Genomic DNA, 21,187 nt, shown 5'->3' with positions numbered 1-21,187 from the left:
GACCAACTCTTCCTTCTCGGCCATGAACCTCCCTTGGATCAACATGTCTACCTCGTACCTCTTCCCCCCTCATGTAACCATCATCAAATGGACCATACCCCTCATGTTGGATAGGTCTATTTAGGTTAAGTGGAGCTTGTAGTGGCGGGTTTGGATTTGGTGGATAATAAGGTCTCTGGCCAAGTGAAGTTTTGTTTGGAGGGCTCGGGTTGTGGGGTGGAATTTGGGTTCCAAGTCCTTCTTGTTGGACTTGGTGAAGTGGTGGTTGGATTGGCCTCTCATGGTCTCGGGTGAGGGAGTATAGTGGAGTTCGGTTTGTGACATTGGAGGGTTGTCCCGGTGGATGAAACATTTGGTGCAAGGCCTCGGGAGTAGTGGTCGGGGAAATGTGTTGAGGGGTGGATGGTCAACTCCTTTGACTTTCCACACGCTCTAATCTCCCACTCATTGATGCCACATCCGTATCTAGTTTCTCAAGACCCGCATTCAACCTAGCCACATCTTGGGACATAGTTTCAAGGCGAGCCAAAATGAGATTGATGGCATTACTATCCATTGTTTGAGCATTTGAAGCCTCGGGTTCCATTTTAATGGTATCGGAATTAATTCTTCAAGTTACGATCCAACAAGTCACCAAATCAGTCCACTATGTCACACACAACAATGCAACGCAAAACCTACAAAACAAAACACAAGTTAGTTCAAACAACCTCACTATTCTTTCACACGTTGTGGCCTCACACTTGATGTCACAAATGTTTGCAAGTCGGCTTGTAGTTGTGGTGAGTTGAAGAGTAAGTCTACTCCTTAGTCGGAATGGATTCTTTGTTGGATGACTCAAGTAAGTAAGTTCGAACTTGAACCAAGAAGCACTACGATTATAAAAACGACAAAAGCACAAAAGAAACATAGACACGAACAAGGGATGCTAAGGAATTTAGTAGGAGTTTACTAGTTTGTTAATTAGTTCTAGGATCAACTAATGAAACGAAGAATCAACAATTAGAAACTAGAAAATCCAAGTTTGAGTTTAATTATTGACATGAACAGTAGCAAGAGGTGACGTGGCAACATGTAATTTGTCTCGGGCCCACACAACTTAGTCACAAATTTGAAATTCTCAACCTTCACACAATTTAGAATGAAAGGCAATTGGTGTTGGAGGGAAAGTATAAGTCTTGAGTCTTTTATAAGTTTATTCTCAAAAGGATGATCTTGACTTGTACTAGTTCCAACAAACAAGGCTCCTTGATTTAAGTATAGTAGTTGAAAAGTCTATGAAGTGATGGTTCAAGTCTTCTCACCAACAAACTTTAAAACTTTTATCTTTACCTTTTTGAATCAAGTTTGCACTTTTTGTAGTTTAAGTTATAAGACTAGGTGAAGAATAAGATGAACACAATAACAATCTTCATGAACATAACAACAACACCACCAATCGGCCACCAATCTTCAACAACAAGGTTCAACACATGGCCAACTTCAAGTCACCACAACAATAGTCAATATTACAAACTTTAGATTTGGACATTTTTATGTTGATGAGAAAGGAACAACACAAGAAACAAACTAAACAATTAAAATCTTTTGTAGATCTACAACCAATTTCGACCAAGACAACAACACAACACCATTTTCTCAGCCAAGAACAAGATGGACAGATTTCTCCTTTTTTTTTTTTTGGAACTTTCAGATTTCAACAATTTTTTATTTTTTTTTTGTATTTTTCAACTACCAAGCCCAAGATTGATTTTGTTGGAACAAAATCAACCACAAGCTTTGATACCAAATGATACAAGATCGAACACACAATACGGATTCAAGAGATCTACAAGATCAACAACAATAGAGAATCAAAGGCCCCACTCGGCTTTTCTATGTTGTCAAGACAACAACAACAATATTCAACAAGGTAGATGGAGAATACAAGATTACAAGGACTATAGTGAATCGAAGAGGCCCCACACGGCTTCACTATGTCAACACATAAACAACAAGATTACAACAACAAGAAGGTTACGGGTACATTGACAACAACAAGGAACCATGGATTCAACGAGATACAAGATAAATAGTTAGATCAAATGAAGGGACAATCTTAAAAACCCAAGAATTGTTACACTCTTAGACCCTTAAACACTATCCGCGACACAAACCTAACTCTACGTTGAGACAAGAGAGCCTTTACCTCCTCTAAACACCAACGTTTCCAGCCAATATGCAAACACAGGTGAATCTTCACTTGTCTAGCCCTAGTTTCGGTTGGAGCTCTTGAGAGAGAACTAAAGTGTTGCAAATATTACAAATCTCAAAATATGATCAACTAAGTGAATAAAACCCTAAGTGGTTCTATTTATATTACATGCCCCAAAAGACTTAAAATGACAAAGATGCCCTTTTAATGAATAAGGCTTCAAGGCCACCCCTTTAGTGCACACATAGGGGTGATTTTTGGCTTCTCACACACTTAAGCTCGGGCCTTCTCTCGGTTGCCTTTGACATACACAAAAAGGGTCCATCTACGAGATCACACTTGTATCAAGTGCTCCCTGTATATTTTAGGTTTTCTTTGAATTTGCTAGATGGCCGTTAATGCTAAATTTTTGTGTAGATGGAGTTTATGAAATCACCATCTCCTCCCATATCCGTCAGTCTTCTTCTTTCTAGTGACAGAAGGATTGGAACAGGAGTCCCTTCATTATAATAGCTGTTTGCATAATCTATCTTTATGAGTCAACAATCCTTTACTTTTGGCTTATATTTGTTCCCTTAACCTTCAACTTGATGCAGATGGAGAAGGCTGTACAAATTTTGGACGATATGCTCTGTGCTGGCATTAGTCCAAATGAGTACACATATACAACCATTATGCATGGTTATGCATCTCTTGGTGACATTGGAAAAGCTTGTGAATATTTTTCAAAAGTTAAAAATGAGGGTTTGGAGCTTGACATATATACATATGAGGCGTTACTCAAGGCATGCTGTAAATCAGGCAGGATGCAAAGTGCTTTGACAGTGATAAAAGAAATGACTGCCAAAAGCATTCCCCGGAACACCTTTGTTTATAACATATTAATTGACGGGTATGGTTAGTTTTACACTTGATGTCTATCTGTTTATCATACTGCTTTTGTTAGGATCGTAGTTTACATTATATAGTCTGATAAACCTTGGACCATCACTCGATGGAACTAAGACAGAAGGAAAGAATGTCGATTAGCATAATTAAATTTCCACTTTCCCTACTCTCCGGAGGTTCTTCTGCTCATGCTTGCCTTTCTTGTTACTAGACCATGATTCTCCTCCTTTCTTCTGTATCTCATTTTGATGCAGATGGGCTCGACGAGGTGATGTCTGGGAGGCTGCTGACTTGATGCAACAGATGAGACAAGAAGGAGTTCAACCTGACATCCATACATACACATCGTTCATAAATGCTTGTTGTAAAGCTGGAGACATGCAAGTATGTGCTTGATGATCTATCTACAACTTTGCCTGTATTCATATTGTTGATTTTAGATGTTTCTTTTTTTCTAAAATTGACTGTAGGGGAAGGTGAAACGGGGGGGGGGGGGGGGGGGGATTACAAGGTGGGGAATCAAACCCTCACCAATAAGGTGAAAGTTTAGAAGCCAATCAACTAAGCTACTAAGATTCCCTTTGTTGATTTTAGTTGTTTTAGTATCTTCCTATGAATATGTTGAAATCATTTCTTACTTGTGCTAATCAGTAGTTCTTACTTTGCATTTTTGAAGAGGAATAACTATTACGCAATGAAACAGCGACTACTATGCCAAAGTTATTTGAGATATATTTCATCCACGTGGCATTGAGTTAGCAACTTTATGGTCCTAATAGTACTCAGCCTGCAAGGTTTATTTGCATCAGATGCTTTCAATAATTTGGTTTTTGGTGCTTTTCTTTATCCTAATTGGTCTTTAAATGGCAACTTTACCAGGCAAACAAATTATGTTATATTTTTATTATTAACCAAAAGATTCTGATCAACGATTTCATGTGGTTTACAGAGAGCAATGAAAGCAATTGAAGAGATGGAAACTGTTGGAATCAAACCTAATGTAAAAACCTATACCACTCTTATACATGGTTGGGCACGGGCTTCTCTCCCCGAAAAGGGTTTGAGTTTTTTTGAACAGATGAAGCAATCTGGTCTGAAACCAGACAAAGCTGTGTATCACTGTTTAATGACGTCATTGTTGTCAAGGGCGGCAGTTGCTGATCAAGATTACATTATAATGGGAATCCAACGCGTTGGTGAAGAGATGGTTGAGTCCGGATTGACTGTTGATATGGGAACGGCAGTTCATTGGTCCAAGTGCTTGAGAAAAATTGAGAGGACCGGTGGTTATTTAACAAACGCCCTTCAAAGGACATTCCCACCTGATTGGAGTTCTCACCGAACTGTTAATGCAGCGTCAAGTGACAATGAAAATGAGGAAGTTTCAGACAATGGTGACGATGAACGTAATTCTTTGTATGAGATCGAGAGTGATGCTAACGATGATTCAGATTTCTATGGGAGGCGTTAACATAATGTCTTTGGTCTTGTTGCTGCTTGTGTCCAAGAGTCCCTAGGTGTATATGAAATTTTGACACTAGTTTGGCTTGATCAAGATTGCGTTATTTTAGCCGAGAGTCTAGCAGAAACAACCTCTCTATCTCTACTATGTAGAGGTAAGGTCTGCGTACGCTCTACCCTTCTTGAATTACACTGGATATGTTGTTTGGCTTGATCAAGATTGTGCTATTTATTCTATATTCTTGAATTTGTAAATGTTTCTTTTATGGTTGAGACTTGGAAGTAGCTAAAGTAGTCTGTATTGGATGTACAAATATGTAGAACAATCTGCAACTTATAATCAAATGAATATTCCAATCTGCAAAATAGCAGCCTACAAATAAATGTCCTGTATATCATCCTTTAAACAGAAGATATTCTGCAGCTATGTGGTACTGTCTTTTTCTTCTATAATCAAAGATCTCGACTTAGTGTCCTAGGTATGGGTCGCCTTTAGTATGGAGTGTTTTACCTCGGCGGCTTGAATTCGAATTTAGTTGGACTCATACAAATAAAAGATGTCCTAGATATGGGTCGTTTTTAAAGTGGGTCCTAGATTTGGGTTGCCTTTTGTATGGAGTGTTTTACCTCGGTGGCGTGAATTCGAATTTAGTCGGACTCATACAAACAAAAAAGTCCTAAATATGGGTTGCCTCAAATGTAAGACTTCCCGGTGGGTCCTAGATGTGGGTCGCATTTAATATGGAGTGCTTTTTGCCGGTGGGTCCTAAATATGGGTCACGTTTAGTATGGAGTGACTTCCCAGTGGGTCCTAGATATGGGTCGCGTTTAGTATGAAATGCTTTACCTCGGTGGCGTGATTACAAAAAATGAAAAGCCTTTAGTATGGAGTGCTTTACCTCGGTGTCGTGATTACTTTTTGCCGTTGGGTCCTAAATATGGGTCACGTTTAGTATGGAGTGACTTCCCAGTGGGTCCTACATATGGGTCGCGTTTAGTATGAAATGCTCTACCTCGGTGTCGTGATTACAAAAAATGAAAAAGAGAATTCCGTTCCCAGTGGGTCCTAGATATGGGTCGCGTTTAGTATGAAATGCTTTACCTCGGTGGCGTGATTACAAAAAATGAAAAGCATTTAGTATGGAGTGCTTTACCTCGGTGTCGTGATTACTTTTTGCCGTTGGGTCCTAAATATGGGTCACGTTTAGTATGGAGTGACTTCCCAGTGGGTCCTACATATGGGTCGCGTTTAGTATGAAATGCTCTACCTCGGTGTCGTGATTACAAAAAATGAAAAAGAGAATTCCGTTGCCGGGACTTGAACCCGGGTCTCTCGGGTGAGAGCCGAGTATCCTAACCAACTAGACTACAACGGAACTGTTATTACAATTGTATCTTTTAACAATTCACAATAACCAATACTATAATAATTTTTTTTTTTTTTAAAAAGATATTTTATAATTTATCGTCATATGGATATGAATATTCGTAAGCGGTGGTAGAGACATGATTTTCACCCAGGAATTCAACATCCATCATATATCCATAATAAAGAATTCTGACGAAGGAGATTCACTCTCTAGCGCTGCACCTACACGCAAGAAATGCTCTCCAGTAATTTTCGCTTTGATAATTTATATACATTAAAAAAATTCACTAAATATCTATAAATATTTTATTATGAACCCAGTTTATAATAGTATTAAATTGAAATCATTACAGAAACTCATAAATCTGGTGGAATAGTTATTCCGTATATGAGCTAGTGAGAGATAGTAAGTACTTTATAAAATTAATCAAGGTGCATGCAAACTCGCCTGAACACCAGAGTCATAAAAAGAAATAATGCAAAATTACCATTTCAACAAAATAAATAAGCAAATTTACACAAGTAGGTCATTTAACAAGTAATTCTGTGAGTATGTTTTACACTGTTCGTGCGTAAAATTTATAACAATATATCCAATGAAATTCATACATGTAGGGCCTAAGAAGGAAAGAATGCATGCAGACCTTACCACTACCTCGTGCAGGTAGAGAGGTTTCGAAAAGACCCTAACTTTGAATATTAGGACCCAAAAAAAGCACCTCGAGAGCAAATATCAAAAGGTTTTAGCTAATACAAAAAGAGTCATACAACATATGTTGGCTACTAGACAAACTTTAATACAAGCACCACATTTTGGACAAGAGATGTAACAAACTACAATACTTGGGCAGATTCCATATTCAGATACTAGTGAATTGCTCTATACAGTTTGCTCTTTTCATTTGTTCTGCGACTTCTATTGAACCTTGTAGATTCTGAATATATCGGTAGCCAACGGGGATGACCCAGAAGGTTGCCATCAACTAGATGTAGGAACCTGCATCTATTTAGCATGTCTATAACACCAACGGTAGAGGTTCACCGTTTGGGCTAAATATCCTCAAATTCGGCCAGCTGAGGTTCATCGTTTGGGCTCATTCAACGTCTTACCCTCGAAGAATTCACCGAGCATACGGTCAAGATCTTCAGCTGAATATCTGATGTACTTTTGGGCGTTTTTACCACTATCAACCAAAGGCCTGTAAAAAAAAAAGCATTTTACATCATCTCAACTTTCCTATGGAAAGCACTCATGGTTTCATTTTATCTGACAACTATTTTGGGAGTCAAATAGTTTAGACGATTTCTTCAATCATCTTTTACAGATATTCTGATCAAGAAAGACTAAAGAATGGATTTTATACCGGAAATTAGAAGGTAATATTATTATACTAATGCAACTTAAAGAAAGAAACAAACTGTCACTGCTTCATATATTTGAAACATGTCAACCAAACAACTTTCTAGCTACATCGTGTTGGAGTTCACAAAAAGCAAGCGTGCAAGCGAGAAATGAATCAAATTAAACATACCCAAAGCGTTTAATGAAAGATCGGTATGCAGGCAGCAAAACTTCAGCGACTGCAAGCCTCAATGACTCACGCAACTCGGTATCTGGAACAGCCCATTGAGTTTGCCTTTGATGAAGCTCTTCAAACTGCATATTGAATATCTTCAACCTGATAAAGAGTAACAAGAATTTTTCGCACCAGAAACAAGATTAGATCATCACTGTTAACAAAAGTTCATAAAATAAGAAACTTGAGACTGAGAACCTACCTATCTTTTACAGTCGATCGTGAAACTCCGCTACTATTTTGTCCTTCTACGGTACCAGAGTTATTACTGCCTCCAGATGATGTTAGCCCTTGAATCGATAGGCATTGCAGGATCTACTCAAGAATAAAGCAAGGTATTGATTAGGACAATCATATGTGAAATCCATATCTTTTGTAAACTGTGATGATCACTCTTAATGAGAACATAACCATTGTCAACAAATAAGGAAGTGAAAAACAGTAAAATCAGAAAGATTAATGCCCATTCAAATTATCACTTAAAAAAACAATCCTTTATTGCACCGGAATTAACTTGACCTTGACTTGAGAAGCTTTAATATGGTTAACTTAGTTCAAAAAATGCAGCTTTGAATTGGTCCCAAAAATGCAGCTTTGAATTGGTCCCCTCCCTTCCTTAACCCCCCAAGCCCACCCCCATTTTTTCCCATTTTCTCAAGGCAGAGAATTGATCGGAGGGAAAAGCGAGATGAGCAATACCTTTGCCCAAGCAATTCTTTTATATTGATTTGCATGCTGCTGTACAACTCTCCGGTGTCTTTGCACCCAGTCATCCCCTAATAAATCTTTGGCTTCAGACCTAGAAGCAACAAAAGATAAGCACCGTACCATAAAGCAAAAGGACAACTGTTGAGGTTTTCATCCTGATGTATATTAATTCAACAAACCTGCGTACAGATCTGACCATATAGTGAATATTGTTCATAAGGAACAAGTGAGTCAGAGCAGCATCCTTATACTGCTTAGATTTCCCATCCAAATTGGTTTGAAGAGCCTGCATTATACGCATTGTAACAGTAGCTAACTGAGAATTTGAATCTCCTCCATTTTCAAATTCTTGGAATAGTTGTTTCAATGTTGATTGATAGCTGCAAAAAAAAAGTGCACTCGTAAAGGCAATTATTCAACAAAGACTGACAGCTAATCTACACGGTGTTCCTTCCCATTAAAAGAAAATATAGAAGAATCAATTGTTGACTCCAAGTGATTTGGAAGAGACGTAGATGATTGATATCGCCTGATCCATGTGCCTTTTTTGGACTCCAGAATTTTCGCACTATATAAACCAAACCTACGAAGTCTTCAATTCTTCATACTATTTACAAGGCATCACAAACATACGTACAAACACATACAACTGGCTCTCACTAGAGCATTCCTCATCTGCAAGTATAAAGATCCCAACCGCTTCGCTGTTCCTTAAATTCAAGGCATCAGAAAACTCTGACCAAACAAAGCAAAAACATTCTGCAACCTTGCAGACGAACAAAATTTGCTGAAGTGCTTTCCTAAAATATATGCTAATCCAGTTGGTATGTGAATCTTCAAACCCTTAAAGACTCTTCATGTTAACCCCTGTGCCCAAATTTGTGGCAAGTGTTTTACAATTCTTTATATATGAATCTTGAGGCCCAACATAGCTGCTGCAGCTCTTAGTCTATAAAGTTCCTTTGTGTGATTCTATATCGCATCATGACTATGATGAAACTTTATTTTTTCTTTTTCTATTAAAGCTGTACAACATTTCATCACTGCCAATGATGAAACTTACTTATCCACCCTTGAAGCTGGAAAAAAGAAAGCGATATCTACTGTGCCAGTAGCACAAATGTTCATATTATGACACATTAAGAAGTCCTTGGGACACCCGCTTGGAAGGTACTCGTACAATTTAGTGAGGAAGACGTGGTAAACCAGTAATATCCCCTTGGAAGAAGGAAGCAATCATCTGTCTTGCTTTCATGCATACAAAGAAAAATAAGAACACATTACGTAGTTGAGTGAACTTACTCAAACAGGAACTTCACATAATTAATAACATAGCTGGTCAAGGGATGGACAGTTCCATCTGAGACGGCAGTTTTAGTTGCATCTTTCTCAACTGCTTCTTCAAAATCACCAAAGGTTTCTTGGGCTGTCTGGGCAAGTTGCTTTGTCAAACCAAAGGCAGATTCCCTAATTTCACTGCAAGCTTTACCACTGAAAAGTGATTCAATCTGCAGAAGACGCAATATCTTCGTGTTATATGCACAATATGCAGGCCAGAAGGCTAGAGAAAGATTCTAACGCCAACATAGAGTACAGTCTGAAAAATTTGAGGATGGACTAATATATAGAAGGAAATTTTGGATGGGGAACCAAAGACATAGGATGTGGTGGGGTAGACTGGACAGGAGGCTATCTATTTTAAGGTTTAAAACTTAATTTTGAAACTTGTCTATGGTACTCATAAATTATTATGAGTTATACATAGTTGGTATATAAACCATGAAATTAGTTTAATGGCCGACTCATGTCTTCCATGTAGGCATAATATAATCAATCAAATGCTTGTTTGCTAACTGTTAATATGTCTCATACCTCTGAATGAAGTTCCCGCATTATTTCATACATATCTAGAAGCACAAACAACTTCTCAGGTGATCTTTTGCTTTTTGCAATGGCATCACCAAAACTCAGCAACACCGCAACACTTGCAGTAGTAACTTCAGCAAAACATTGGTCATTGAGTGAATCAAATCCTTCAAGAATTTGATCACACACCTTACGTTCCGCAGCAAATAACAGTTTGACCTGTTCAATTAACCATAAGAAAGTCAAAGGCAAGCTTTTATCTACTTCCAGGGGCATTAGAGAAAACTTACAGCAATGCGCATAAAATGAATCCAATTTCCAATTTTAGCTTCCAGAACTTCCCATTGCATCTTCTGAACATCATCTTTGCTAAGTTTTTCCACTCCCAAATTGCGAAGACTTTCTTCTAGTACGGGAGAACGTGTATCCCTATTGAAACATATATAAATCAAAAGAATGACAAAAGGAGTCTATAGTCCTTCAAAAAGTATTGTTGCAACGTGCGTATAAAAATCACCAAGGAACTACCACTTATGGTCTTAATTTCTTATCTTCAACAATAAGAGCACAACCGAGAAACTTGTCCTGAAGCCGCAGGTTTCAACACCTTAATGGTCTCTCTATATGAAAATAAAAGGGTTCATTGAATGAAAAGGTACTTAAACCACAAATATTATTCCCTTCTACTCTTCTATTTTCAGGTGGTTTCAATGTGAACAAAGCTGAGGCAACTAAAAGATCTTCCATTTATCGAGAAAAGGGCATTATAGTATTTCACCTCTGAACTCCAAGTTAAAGGTGGAATGTGTTATATTATTAAAATTGAGGCCGTAACTACACAGATTTACCAATTAGACTAGACGTCGGAGGTTTTGAGCAAGAAGTTAAGGATTTCTTTCTCTCTCACACACACACAATAGTTTTCAGTCCTCCTCATAAACCAGAAGTGAGACGTTTGGCTGGGCGTGTAAAAGTTCAAGGCTTTAGTTTAGCAGTTTCTAGCGCCCAGTCAGGTCTAGGATTATTTGGCTTTGACAAGACAATGCAAAGCCCTAAAATATCTCGAATAGGAATGAGAATGAAAAGATGCATATATCCACATGGTATAGTATTTTACATTTAATAAGAAAAAGAGCATCTTTACTGTTCTTGTTCTTGTTACTCTCGCATAAGAATATTAAAAGCCATAATAACCGCATTGATGTGCAACCCATATTTACTGTATTAGACATTTAAACTTCTGCAACAAGTAGAAACTGTATCAACTATTTATGAATTCAACTCCAGACATTGACAAAGCATGTAAGGCAGTTTTCTCATCTTAAGCTTCACCTATTTCTCTACATGTAGTGCTTAATAGAGAAAAAGACTTCAGCTTTCACGCCAGTAGACTGATCTTTACCCAAGATTATTATACAATAAATAAACGTTGTCTGTACAAGATCACATAGCTCATAGCTAAAAAATAGATCTTTACCTGTATATTTTTACGAATTGTTGTTGGTGGCCAGCTTGAACCATCTGTTGGGCTAAATCATGTAGTAAAGGCAGGATCCTTGGAGGTATAAGAGTGGGTGGTGTGTAGACAGCGTTTTCTGCACTATTTTGCTCAGCATTACTGTTGGACAGATGACTCTTACCACTAGAATCCTGGTGTCCAGGTGATGACGATGGACGCATTGAATTTGGGAGACACTCAAACAGCCGATCAGGTTCAACGGGTTTACTGAAAATGTTAAATTCAGATTTGTCAAAGAGCTCCATTGGAAGGTCAAGTAGCAGTATTTTGATGCATTTCTACTCAAATTTTGAAGCCTCCATTGGAGCAATGAAGGTTAAGAACATAGACAAGACACGAGATTTAGAACTGATAGCAGAACAAGGACATTCCTCACAAAAGTGCCTCGAATCTCAAACCCAAAAATAGTACTACGGCATAATCACAATTCACAATCCAAACAAAGGTTAACTTAAGAAGTACTGAAACAACCATTTTAAATTCCTTATATATTTTTTTCCTTTACATGAGGATTTGAATATTTGATGGTTATACTTCACCAATTTTTACATGAAAGATAGGAGAAAACTACAATTCCAATCAATATTGATACTTGAATCTCAAATCAATCATAAATCTACAAATAGGTTTCCATGGAATTCCTGCCATGAAGGAATTTACATGAAAAATATCTAGAAAAAAAGATGAGAATGAACTATAGAACAAGGGTGCATCTTAAGTAGAATATGTTGAAAACAGTAAAAATGTCAGCAAACCTATAAGATAACAAGAGCTGCTTAAACTCCTCTTCGAGCTTTGAAATAGCCTTGGTCAGCAAACTATTAGCATGACTGAGCACTCCATCGCTACTCTTGAAGCTTTTGTTGTTGCTGAAGAAGCGAATATTGTTTCTCAGCTGATCAATTGCTTGAAGATAACTTTCTAGGTCCTCGTGTGGCCCTTTAAGTATTTTAACTTCCGCCTAAAATGAAGGTACCATTGATTAAGAAGTTCTAATCAAAAGAGGTGCATTTAAGAGAGACCAACTTAGCTGATAAAATTATCACAAAGAAAACAAGGATTCTTTGCACCTGATAAAGAGAAAAAAGGACTACAATTTTGGAATAGATTTTTTTTTTTCACTTTCTCCAGTGAATTCAAATCCAAAAACAATTTGTTAGCACAAACAATGAAAATAGATGACAATGGGAGAATTCAAATTCAAACCCGTGTGCTGCCAAATTGTCTTTGGTTGGACGGTCTAGTGTCTCTACCTATTGACCGTCTTCTTCCTCTAAAGAAGTTTCCATGAGTTGTTTCCCTAGAACCCTGAGATTTCGGGGCCACATTTGTTTTCGTCGTGAAACACCCTCTAATGAGGGACATTGACTTTTCAATCATTATTCTGAAGAGCCAACTTCTAATAAGAAGCCATGTTCTTCCAATTCTGTGAACTTTCTGTTCAGGATTTGTTTCCTCTTTCTCATTCTCTAAGGTGGCGGATAGAGGATAATCATTTACAATTTGGTTGTCCAAGTATCGTGCTTCAAGTTTGAGCCATAACTCTAATACCATGAAAAAATTCAATAAGGAAATTGATACTGAAAGTTACGCTTTGCTTTCCTGTCCTATATTCATGTACAAGGTGTATAGTTATGCACAACGCAAATATTATCCCTGTCAGCCTTCTAGGAAGATTATGCTCATCTCTACCTGTTTGTATACATTTCTGAAACTTATCACACAGATATTGGAGGAGAGTTTCCGGGTTCTTTTTAAATACGAAGTCACGTATCAAAACTCCTTTTCTGCTAAATACAAGTACTTTTTGCTACTAAGTTCATGTTCAATTAAGGGAACTAAAAGGAGTATTTCAATCAGATCTAAGCGAATAAATGGCATAACCAACATTAGAGGCTAGAACAACCTGACGAGAAATATCAAATTGGGACAGTATAACCTCAGCAGCCTTTAAAGTCTTGTCAATGTTTCCATGAGCCGTCCTAATAGCATGAGTCCTTATCTACAAAGAGCATATTGACTACAGTCAAGAATGAATCAAAACTGAAATGATAAAAAATGTAACACAATAAATTAAGAAGTACTTACCAAAATTAGATCAGGAAAACTATTACTATTGAAAAGGAAAAAGAGAATGCCCAAAATGGAAACAAGAAATTAAGCGAATCCAGGAATTGAACCACTACAACATTCAGATACCTTCCAACAAAAATCATCTAGTTTCCTCAATTGTTCCCTTATTCCTAATGCACTCTTCAAATTTAAACTAAAATCACCCCCTTCCTTCCATTTCTCTTTTCTCCCACAGTTATGCTAGCCGGAGGCAAAACCAATATTTGAACTTTATAGGTTCAAAATACCACAACTTACTAACGATTTAAGTTATTGGGTTAAAAAAATTAATATCCGTATATATTTACTAGATTTCTTAACACATATATAAGATTTGAGGCAAAACAATTGTGTTAGGCCGAACCCGTAACTTCTATTATGCATCCATCCCTAATGCTAACATGGTGTTTGCGCTAATATTTGTTCACATATTAAGTAGATTCCATAATATATACACAGGATTTGAAGCAAAAGAATTGGGTTAGGCTGAACCCGTAACTTCTACCGTGCATCCATCCCCTAAGTTGTACCCACTCTTCACTTTTGGTGTCGCACCTGTGTCAACACAACATGGGTGTGAATGTGGGATCCACACTGGATATGTCACACAATTTTGGGTACTTTGACCAAAATCAATAGAGAAATTCGAGACGTATACAATGATTTCTGATTTTGAACTTAATAACAAACAGAAATGAGATGCATCTGTACTTAACAATGATTACAAATTTGAGCTTGCACTCAGAATTGTGCATTTCTTTACTTCCAAATATTCACCATAATTTATGCATATTTTTATAATTCTAATTTTTTTTTGTCCGAATTATTTTTAGCCGAATCTTTGCACCCGTATTCATACCTAGATTCATACCCTCGAATCTTAAAATTTAGATCTGAAGAATCTGACCTCTAGATTCGCGCATCCATATCGGACACCCCCCAAGTCCGAGCAACTTAGTCCATCCCTAATGCTAACATGGTGTCTGAGCTAATATTTGTTCAAATTTAGTTCCTACCACATACAAGATTTGAGGCAAAACAATTGGGTTAGCCGAACCGGTAACTTGTACATTGCAACCGCCCCTGATGCTAACATGGTGTCATCTCGAATAATCTATGAAGCAATCTACTTACCTGTAATTGTAATCAAAAGCTGACACCTTCAGGTTGTTACTCTATGTCTCAACTGCTGTCCTAGTCTCGAGCGGAAGTTGACACATATAACATGGAAGTAATCAAACAAATGCTACGCAATTTCTTCTTATCTGTCCTAGCCTCGATGGACAAAGTTATATGATACTAGGTACTAGTTGAGGTGCACGGAAACTGATCGAAACACTGCAGTTATCACACACAAAAAAATAAAGAAAAAGAAAAAAATTAATAGTAGAATTGAGGACCTGAGTAGGACGCATTGCAGTTTCAAGTGCGGAAAGACCATAGTCGAAAGACCCCAAAACTTTCACAACATTATCAGAAACGGACCGACTCTTTTGCAATGAAACCCACCCCCACTTGGGTTTTTATATATAATTAACCGGGATAGGTAATTCTGGGATAATTGACCGGGATAACATGTTTCCAACTAAACGATCCCCATATATGCATAATTAATACATAGCAAACCATGTTATTAGTAATACAAAGGCTATTAATACATGAATAAGCTATGTTGCTCAGAATCTCCAAAAATGGTGCAGCACTCGTGTCAAATCCTTCAACATAACTGCCCATAATACACCAAACCAAATGGTGGATAGTAAATAGGACCACCGTAACTAATCTCGGCATTACTAATCTCCATTGCTAATATACTCTATTCATTATTATTCTTACTCACTCTACCAAACAACCCTTTACACTAAAATACACGGACACCTAAGGGCATGGCCTAGTGTCAAGAAAGTTGGTTCAAAACCATTGACAAAAAAATATTAGGCAATTTTTTCCCATTTGTCCTAGTCTTAGTGAACACAACAACAACAATATACACAGTGTATTCCCACAAAGTGGGGTCTGGGGAGTAAATGTACGCAGTCGATACCACTACCCCATATGAAGTAGAGAGGTTGTTTCCAATAGAACCCCAGCTCATGACAGATAACAGTATAACAAAAAAAAAACATAAAAACAAACAACAAAAATGGATATCACACCGCTAGATAATAAAGGAAACAAGACACCCACCCACAAGGTAATAATATAAACTATCTATTCGAAATCATAGACATCACCAAAACACAACGAACAAGAGACTACAAGAAACTACAGACATAAATACAAAGAAAGCACTCTTCCCTACTATTACGGACGTACTCCTACGTACTCACCCTCTACCCTAATACTTATTGCTAGTGGAAGTTGACACATATCCCATGGAATTAATCAATCAAAAAATGCTACACTTTTCTTCTCATCTCTCCTAGTCTCTCGATGGTCACAAATACTTAGGGGTCATTTGGTTGGAAAATAAGTTAATCCAGGATTATTAATCCCGGGATTAGCTATCCCACTCAGGATAACAAAAACACTACAATCCTGGGATAACTAATCCCGAGATGAGTTATTCCATGCATTTTGTCCCAACCAAACATGGGATAAGCTCCTCTTCTAAATTAATCCCGGGATGAGTTATCATTATCCCTCCTACCAAACTCCACCAAACGACCCCTTAGTGTTTATTACTAATGGAAGTTGACATGTATCCCCACAAAATAATCACAAAAATGCTATGCAACTCATCATCTTTCCTAACTTCGATAGACAGAGTTATTCGATACTACTTTTTACTAGTCGAGGTATATACAAGTTGATCCAAACACCGCGATTATAGTAAAATTGAGGACCTGACTAGTGCAAGTTGACACGTATCCCGTGGAATTAATAAAAAAAAAAATGCTACTCAATTTCTTGCTATGTGTCCTAGCCTCGATAGACAGAGATATCTAGTTATGTGTTACTGGTAAAATGAGGACCTGATTAGTGCAAGTTGACACTATCCCAAGGAATTAATTAAACAATGCTACACAATTTCTTCCTATCTGTCCCAGACTTGATAGACAGAGTTATCTAATTATGTGTTACTAGTCGATATGCACGTAAGATGGTTTAGAAACCGCGATTATACAGTAAAATTGAGTACCTGAGTAGGACGCATAGCAGTTTCAAGAGCAGAAAGGCGGTGGTCGAAAGAGCCCAAGATATTGACAACATTGTCAGTAATGGATTGACTCTTTTGCAATGATTCTCTCATTATTCTTGCTCTTTCACTCAGCATATCTCCATCTACACCTGACTTTCTATGTATACCCATTTTCATACAATTGATTGATGATGAGCAAATGCAGAGGAATGAAAGGAATATATAATAATGAATGAAAGAGAAAAATAGGGGGTAGGGGGGTGTGGTTGATGATGAAAGGGGTCCAATATTAGTTGACAAAAGTGGACTGTTGTCATTTTTTTTACTCAAAGTGTTTCTTTGTAATCTATTTTAAAAAAAAATAAAAAATTCTTTCATCTCATTTTATTTTATGTGTCATAATTTAATTTGATATTTTTTTGAAGACGAAAGGGTCCAATTTTAGTTGAAAAGGTCGATTGATGTTATTTTTTATACAAACTGTATCTTTGTAGCCCCCCTCCCCTCACCCCCTCCCCCCTTTTTTTTTGAAATACTCTCATGTAAAGAAATTTTTAAAGTAAAGTTTTTCTAACTATAATAAAGTGACATTCTTTTTAAGATGAAAAAAGTATCTTTTTTATAGTCGTAGTATTTGATTCGATTTATACGCATGTTGATTAAATTTATGAAATACTTATCATGTCTTACAAGTGATAGATATCAGGTAACTTTATCTATCAAAATTATGATGGATCAGAAGACTAGCCCATCCATCCCATAGTAGTTAGATCAATTTTTGTTTCACACGGTGCTTACAATATCATAAATAAAATGATCAAGTTTTTAATTTATACTTCATTCATATTGATGAATATTAAGTTTATTTATAGAAATGAGTTCATATTAATTTATTTGGACTTTCAAAAAGTAATAATTGTAGAAATAAAATAAAATAAATATTTAAGTAAAATAATTAATTAAAATAAAAAATAATTTTTTATTTCTTTTGAAATGTGAACGTGAGACTGGAAAGTTAGGGTGATGATGAAAAGGGAATATTAGTTGACAAAGCTGGACTGATGTTCTTTTTTTATCACAAAAGTGTATCTTTGTGTGATTATTTTATTATTACAATATTTATTTGTTTTTTGTGTTTTTTTTGGTAAAAGATTTATTTGTTTTCCCACTTGATGTCTCTGTTTGTATTTGTTTTATAACCTGATTATTATTAATTTAAATTCCATTTAAAAGTTATACTTTAAGGTAAATTATTTTCTATCAAAGATAAATCTATGTGTACTCGAATTAAATTTTTTTAATTAAGTATGAACAAGTAATTACTATTTCAATATTTGGTGGTGTTTTTCTTGGCTTTAGATACTATTTCTCTTTTTCTTTTTTATAAGTTAGATCCTCTATTTTTGGCCCAAAAAAAAGAAAGGTAGATCCTCTATTTATTTAGTTTAATAATCCTCTCTTCTTTGGTTTTCTAAATGGTCAAATTGAAAAAAGAATATTACATCCTATTGGGGAAATTTTCTTTATTTTTTTCTAATATATATTTGTATGGAGATTCCTTTGAAGTATTTAATTTTTATATCATTCATACTATACTTAGTTATTCAAGCTTATTTTTAGTCAATTCATATCAATTATAGACTATGCTAAAAATAGTATTTCAGCATAAGATCATTCCAATATAGTATGGACTCATACATTTTTTAATTAATGGCATGTGTCATAACGTTATTGGTGTGTGTCATACACTTTTTTGAGAAAATATGGTCGACTCAGGCGCGGCTCAAGCAAATCCGTGGCTTAAGGCAAAAATCAAAAGGAGGTCTTAAATTTTTAAGAAAAAATAATTATTTTTATAAAGTCTATTTTTAAAATTATATAATCATATTTAATAATTTTTTTAAATTAATAATATAGTCAATGCATTAAAAAGTTTTTACTATATCAAACTCCCTAAATTTTTTGATATAAAAAGTTTCTTTTTCTATAAATAGTATTTAATATATTTCTTAAAACTTGTAATTTATTATTACTGGAAAAAATGAGGCCCCTCAAATTTTGGTGGCCGCATTTTCTCCGAAAGGGTTGAGCCGCCCCTGGGTTGAACGCGTAGAAATATGTAAATATTACATTTTGAATAAGTTTTAATGTATAGTAAACGTTCCTAAAAATGAAATGTACGTTGTTGGAATCGATACAAGTTGGGGATGGAGGGAGGTAGGAATTTATTTGCTTTCGCTATTAATCTGGAATTGATCAAAACTCTAGAAATATAAAAATTAGACATCTTTCTTAAATCATTCTTTATTTGTTCTTAATTATTCCCTTAATTCAAGTACTTAAGAAAAGTATTAGTTAATAATGGTAATGGATGCATACTTATGTTAAACTATTGATCTTGGGCGTATTTATACATCTGAGTATCGTTTTCTACTCATGTTTTAGCTTAGTTTTAGAATAATGTCATTTATATTTTCATAAATTTTTGTTTAAATAGCGTCCATCAGCAAACGAACATGATTAGGCTTCTGGTAGGTTGGAAATGCATATGAAAGAAGTTAATCTTGAAGTTATGATTTCAATCACGAAGAGGATGTTGAATGCCGGAGCAAATAAGAAGGGTGTGCATTTAAGGCGTGCCACGCTTGGCAGCTCCCGGGTTCAAGCCGTGTCACTCCCCAAGTTTGTGCTTGGAAAGGAGCAAATAGAATGGGTGTGCATTCATGGAGCACCACGCTTGGCAACCTCCGGGTTCAAGCCGTGTCACTTCGCATGGTTGGTGCATTCAGGGTGTGCCACGACTCAGTGGCAATTTCAGCTACAACATCTACTGTACCATAAACCGGACATTTGAAATATTTTCTGGGAGTACATTCGTATTTTGGGGGTTATTTCTTCACTCTTTCATCTATTTCAGTTCTTGTATGAATAAATTCTATTCGCAGAGTTTGTTTGTGATTATGAGTGGCTAAATACCATTGGTTTGGGTTTGCAACTAGAACATGATTGTGTAGTATTGTTTTGAATCGATGAATCTTGTCACTGCCGGCTCAATCCTTTTAAAAAAAAAGGCAACCGCTTAAGGCCCCCTAATTTGAGGGGCCTCATTTTTTTTAACAATAATAGATTATAGTTTTTTATTAAAAAATTATTAAATATTATTTGTAGAAAAAATAAACTTATAATATAAAAGTAAAGAATTTTGATGTATTTAAAGTATGTCTCAAGAAAGATTAAATGCATTAGTTATATTAACGAAAAAAATTCTTTGAAGAAATCGACTATAATATTTACAACTTTGCACCTTAGGATTTAAAATATAGATTTTATATAAAAAAAAAAAATTCTTGAAAATTTAAGGCCTCTATTTGATTTTCGCCTTAGACCACTAATTTACTTGAGCCGGCCCTGAATCTTGTTTCTCATATAATTACTCTTGTATTCTTATGTTTGCTATTTTAGTGTCTGACCAACATTAGAATAGATTTGTAATTCTCGCATGAACAGACCAAGGGAATAACTATCTATATAATAAGAGTGAATGAGGAGCTTAGGGTCTTTTTTTCGAAATGAAAACTATGCTCCTCAAAGTTTCATTTATTATTAGACAAAATGACCTTCTGAACCCCTGTACTATGTCGGTTTTATAAGTTGGACACTTCTACTTACATGTTTGTCATCTGAACCCCTGAACCCACTAAAAAGCAACATTTTAAGCCCTTTTTTGGTAAGTGTAACACACTCTCCCCACGTCAGCTGCCACGTCGTCTGCCACGCCTGCCACGTCTGTCATGTCATCTGCCATGTCATTCAAAAAAAAGTATTACGTTAAATTTCAAGTCATTTTTAAAATGCTACATAACAAATTAAATATTAATAAGAAAAATTTATAAATTGTAGAAAAAATTGAATAATCATGTTTTTATTTTTGCTTACAAATTAAACATCAAATCCATTCCAAATAATTAAAATTATTCTCCAACTAATTTAAATTTTTAACTATAAATTCATATATACAAACATAATAAATTTTTGTTTTTTATATTTGAATATTTTTAACAAATTCACAAAATTTTTAATTTTTTTCAATCGAAATTCAATAATTTTTTTCAATATTCACTATCACTCACTTCCCCAAAAAAATAAAAAGATTTTAAATTTTAATTTTAATTTAAGAAAAGAATTGAATTGAGAGGAAAAATTAAAATAAAAAATAAAAAGTGAACGTGGGGGTGGGGCTAGGGGCGGGGGGGAGGTGTGGGGGCTGAGGGTGGGGTGAAGAGGGGCTGGACGGGGCTGGTGAGGCGTGGGGGGTGGGTACAGGGATGGGGTGGGGTGGAGAGGCTGGGGG

General features: G+C 36.0%; 2 protein-coding genes and 1 non-coding gene across 3 annotated transcripts in view; 1 reads left to right on the top strand and 2 right to left on the bottom strand.

The window, feature by feature from the left end:
• Positions 1-4,909, top strand: part of LOC107871611 (pentatricopeptide repeat-containing protein At5g04810, chloroplastic) — a 14,147-nt gene extending 9,238 nt beyond the window's left edge. The window contains exons 8-10 of the mRNA XM_016718537.2: positions 2,791-3,086; positions 3,337-3,466; positions 4,032-4,909. Coding sequence (XP_016574023.2) covers positions 2,791-3,086; positions 3,337-3,466; positions 4,032-4,553 — 948 coding nt within the window. The 3' untranslated portion in view covers positions 4,554-4,909. The remainder of the gene's footprint in view (positions 1-2,790; positions 3,087-3,336; positions 3,467-4,031) is intronic.
• Positions 4,910-5,846: 937 nt separating this feature from the next.
• TRNAE-CUC lies at positions 5,847-5,919 on the bottom strand. The gene has a single exon. It is a non-coding gene; the product is annotated as a tRNA-Glu (tRNA).
• A 724-nt stretch (positions 5,920-6,643) lies between these two features.
• LOC107870311 (exocyst complex component EXO70A1) lies at positions 6,644-17,155 on the bottom strand. The gene is made up of 12 exons (XM_016716801.2): positions 16,837-17,155; positions 13,489-13,584; positions 12,338-12,543; positions 11,541-11,789; positions 10,354-10,492; positions 10,070-10,282; positions 9,500-9,705; positions 8,377-8,577; positions 8,189-8,288; positions 7,692-7,804; positions 7,445-7,591; positions 6,644-7,111 (listed from the first exon to the last, which is right to left on the bottom strand). Exons 1-12 carry the CDS (start codon positions 17,011-17,013, stop codon positions 6,994-6,996), a joined length of 1,965 nt encoding a protein of 654 aa, XP_016572287.1. The 5' UTR covers positions 17,014-17,155; the 3' UTR covers positions 6,644-6,993.
• Positions 17,156-21,187: the final 4,032 nt, after the last annotated feature.

Source organism: Capsicum annuum, chromosome 5 (genome assembly GCF_002878395.1).
Source record: "Capsicum annuum cultivar UCD-10X-F1 chromosome 5, UCD10Xv1.1, whole genome shotgun sequence".
Lineage (NCBI taxonomy): Eukaryota > Viridiplantae > Streptophyta > Magnoliopsida > Solanales > Solanaceae > Capsicum > Capsicum annuum.
This window is presented reverse-complemented; position numbering and strand designations above follow the sequence as displayed.

Coding starts and splice junctions, on each gene's coding strand:
- LOC107870311 (XM_016716801.2), bottom strand. CDS start 17,013: ATGAAAATGGGTATACATAGAAAGTCAGGTGTAGATGGAGATATGCTG. Junction 8,289..8,376: donor ATGGTCAGATCTGTACGCAG/GTTTGTTGAATT, acceptor TGTTGCTTCTAG/GTCTGAAGCCAAAGATTTAT. Junction 7,592..7,691: donor CGATCGACTGTAAAAGATAG/GTAGGTTCTCAG, acceptor ACTCTTTATCAG/GTTGAAGATATTCAATATGC.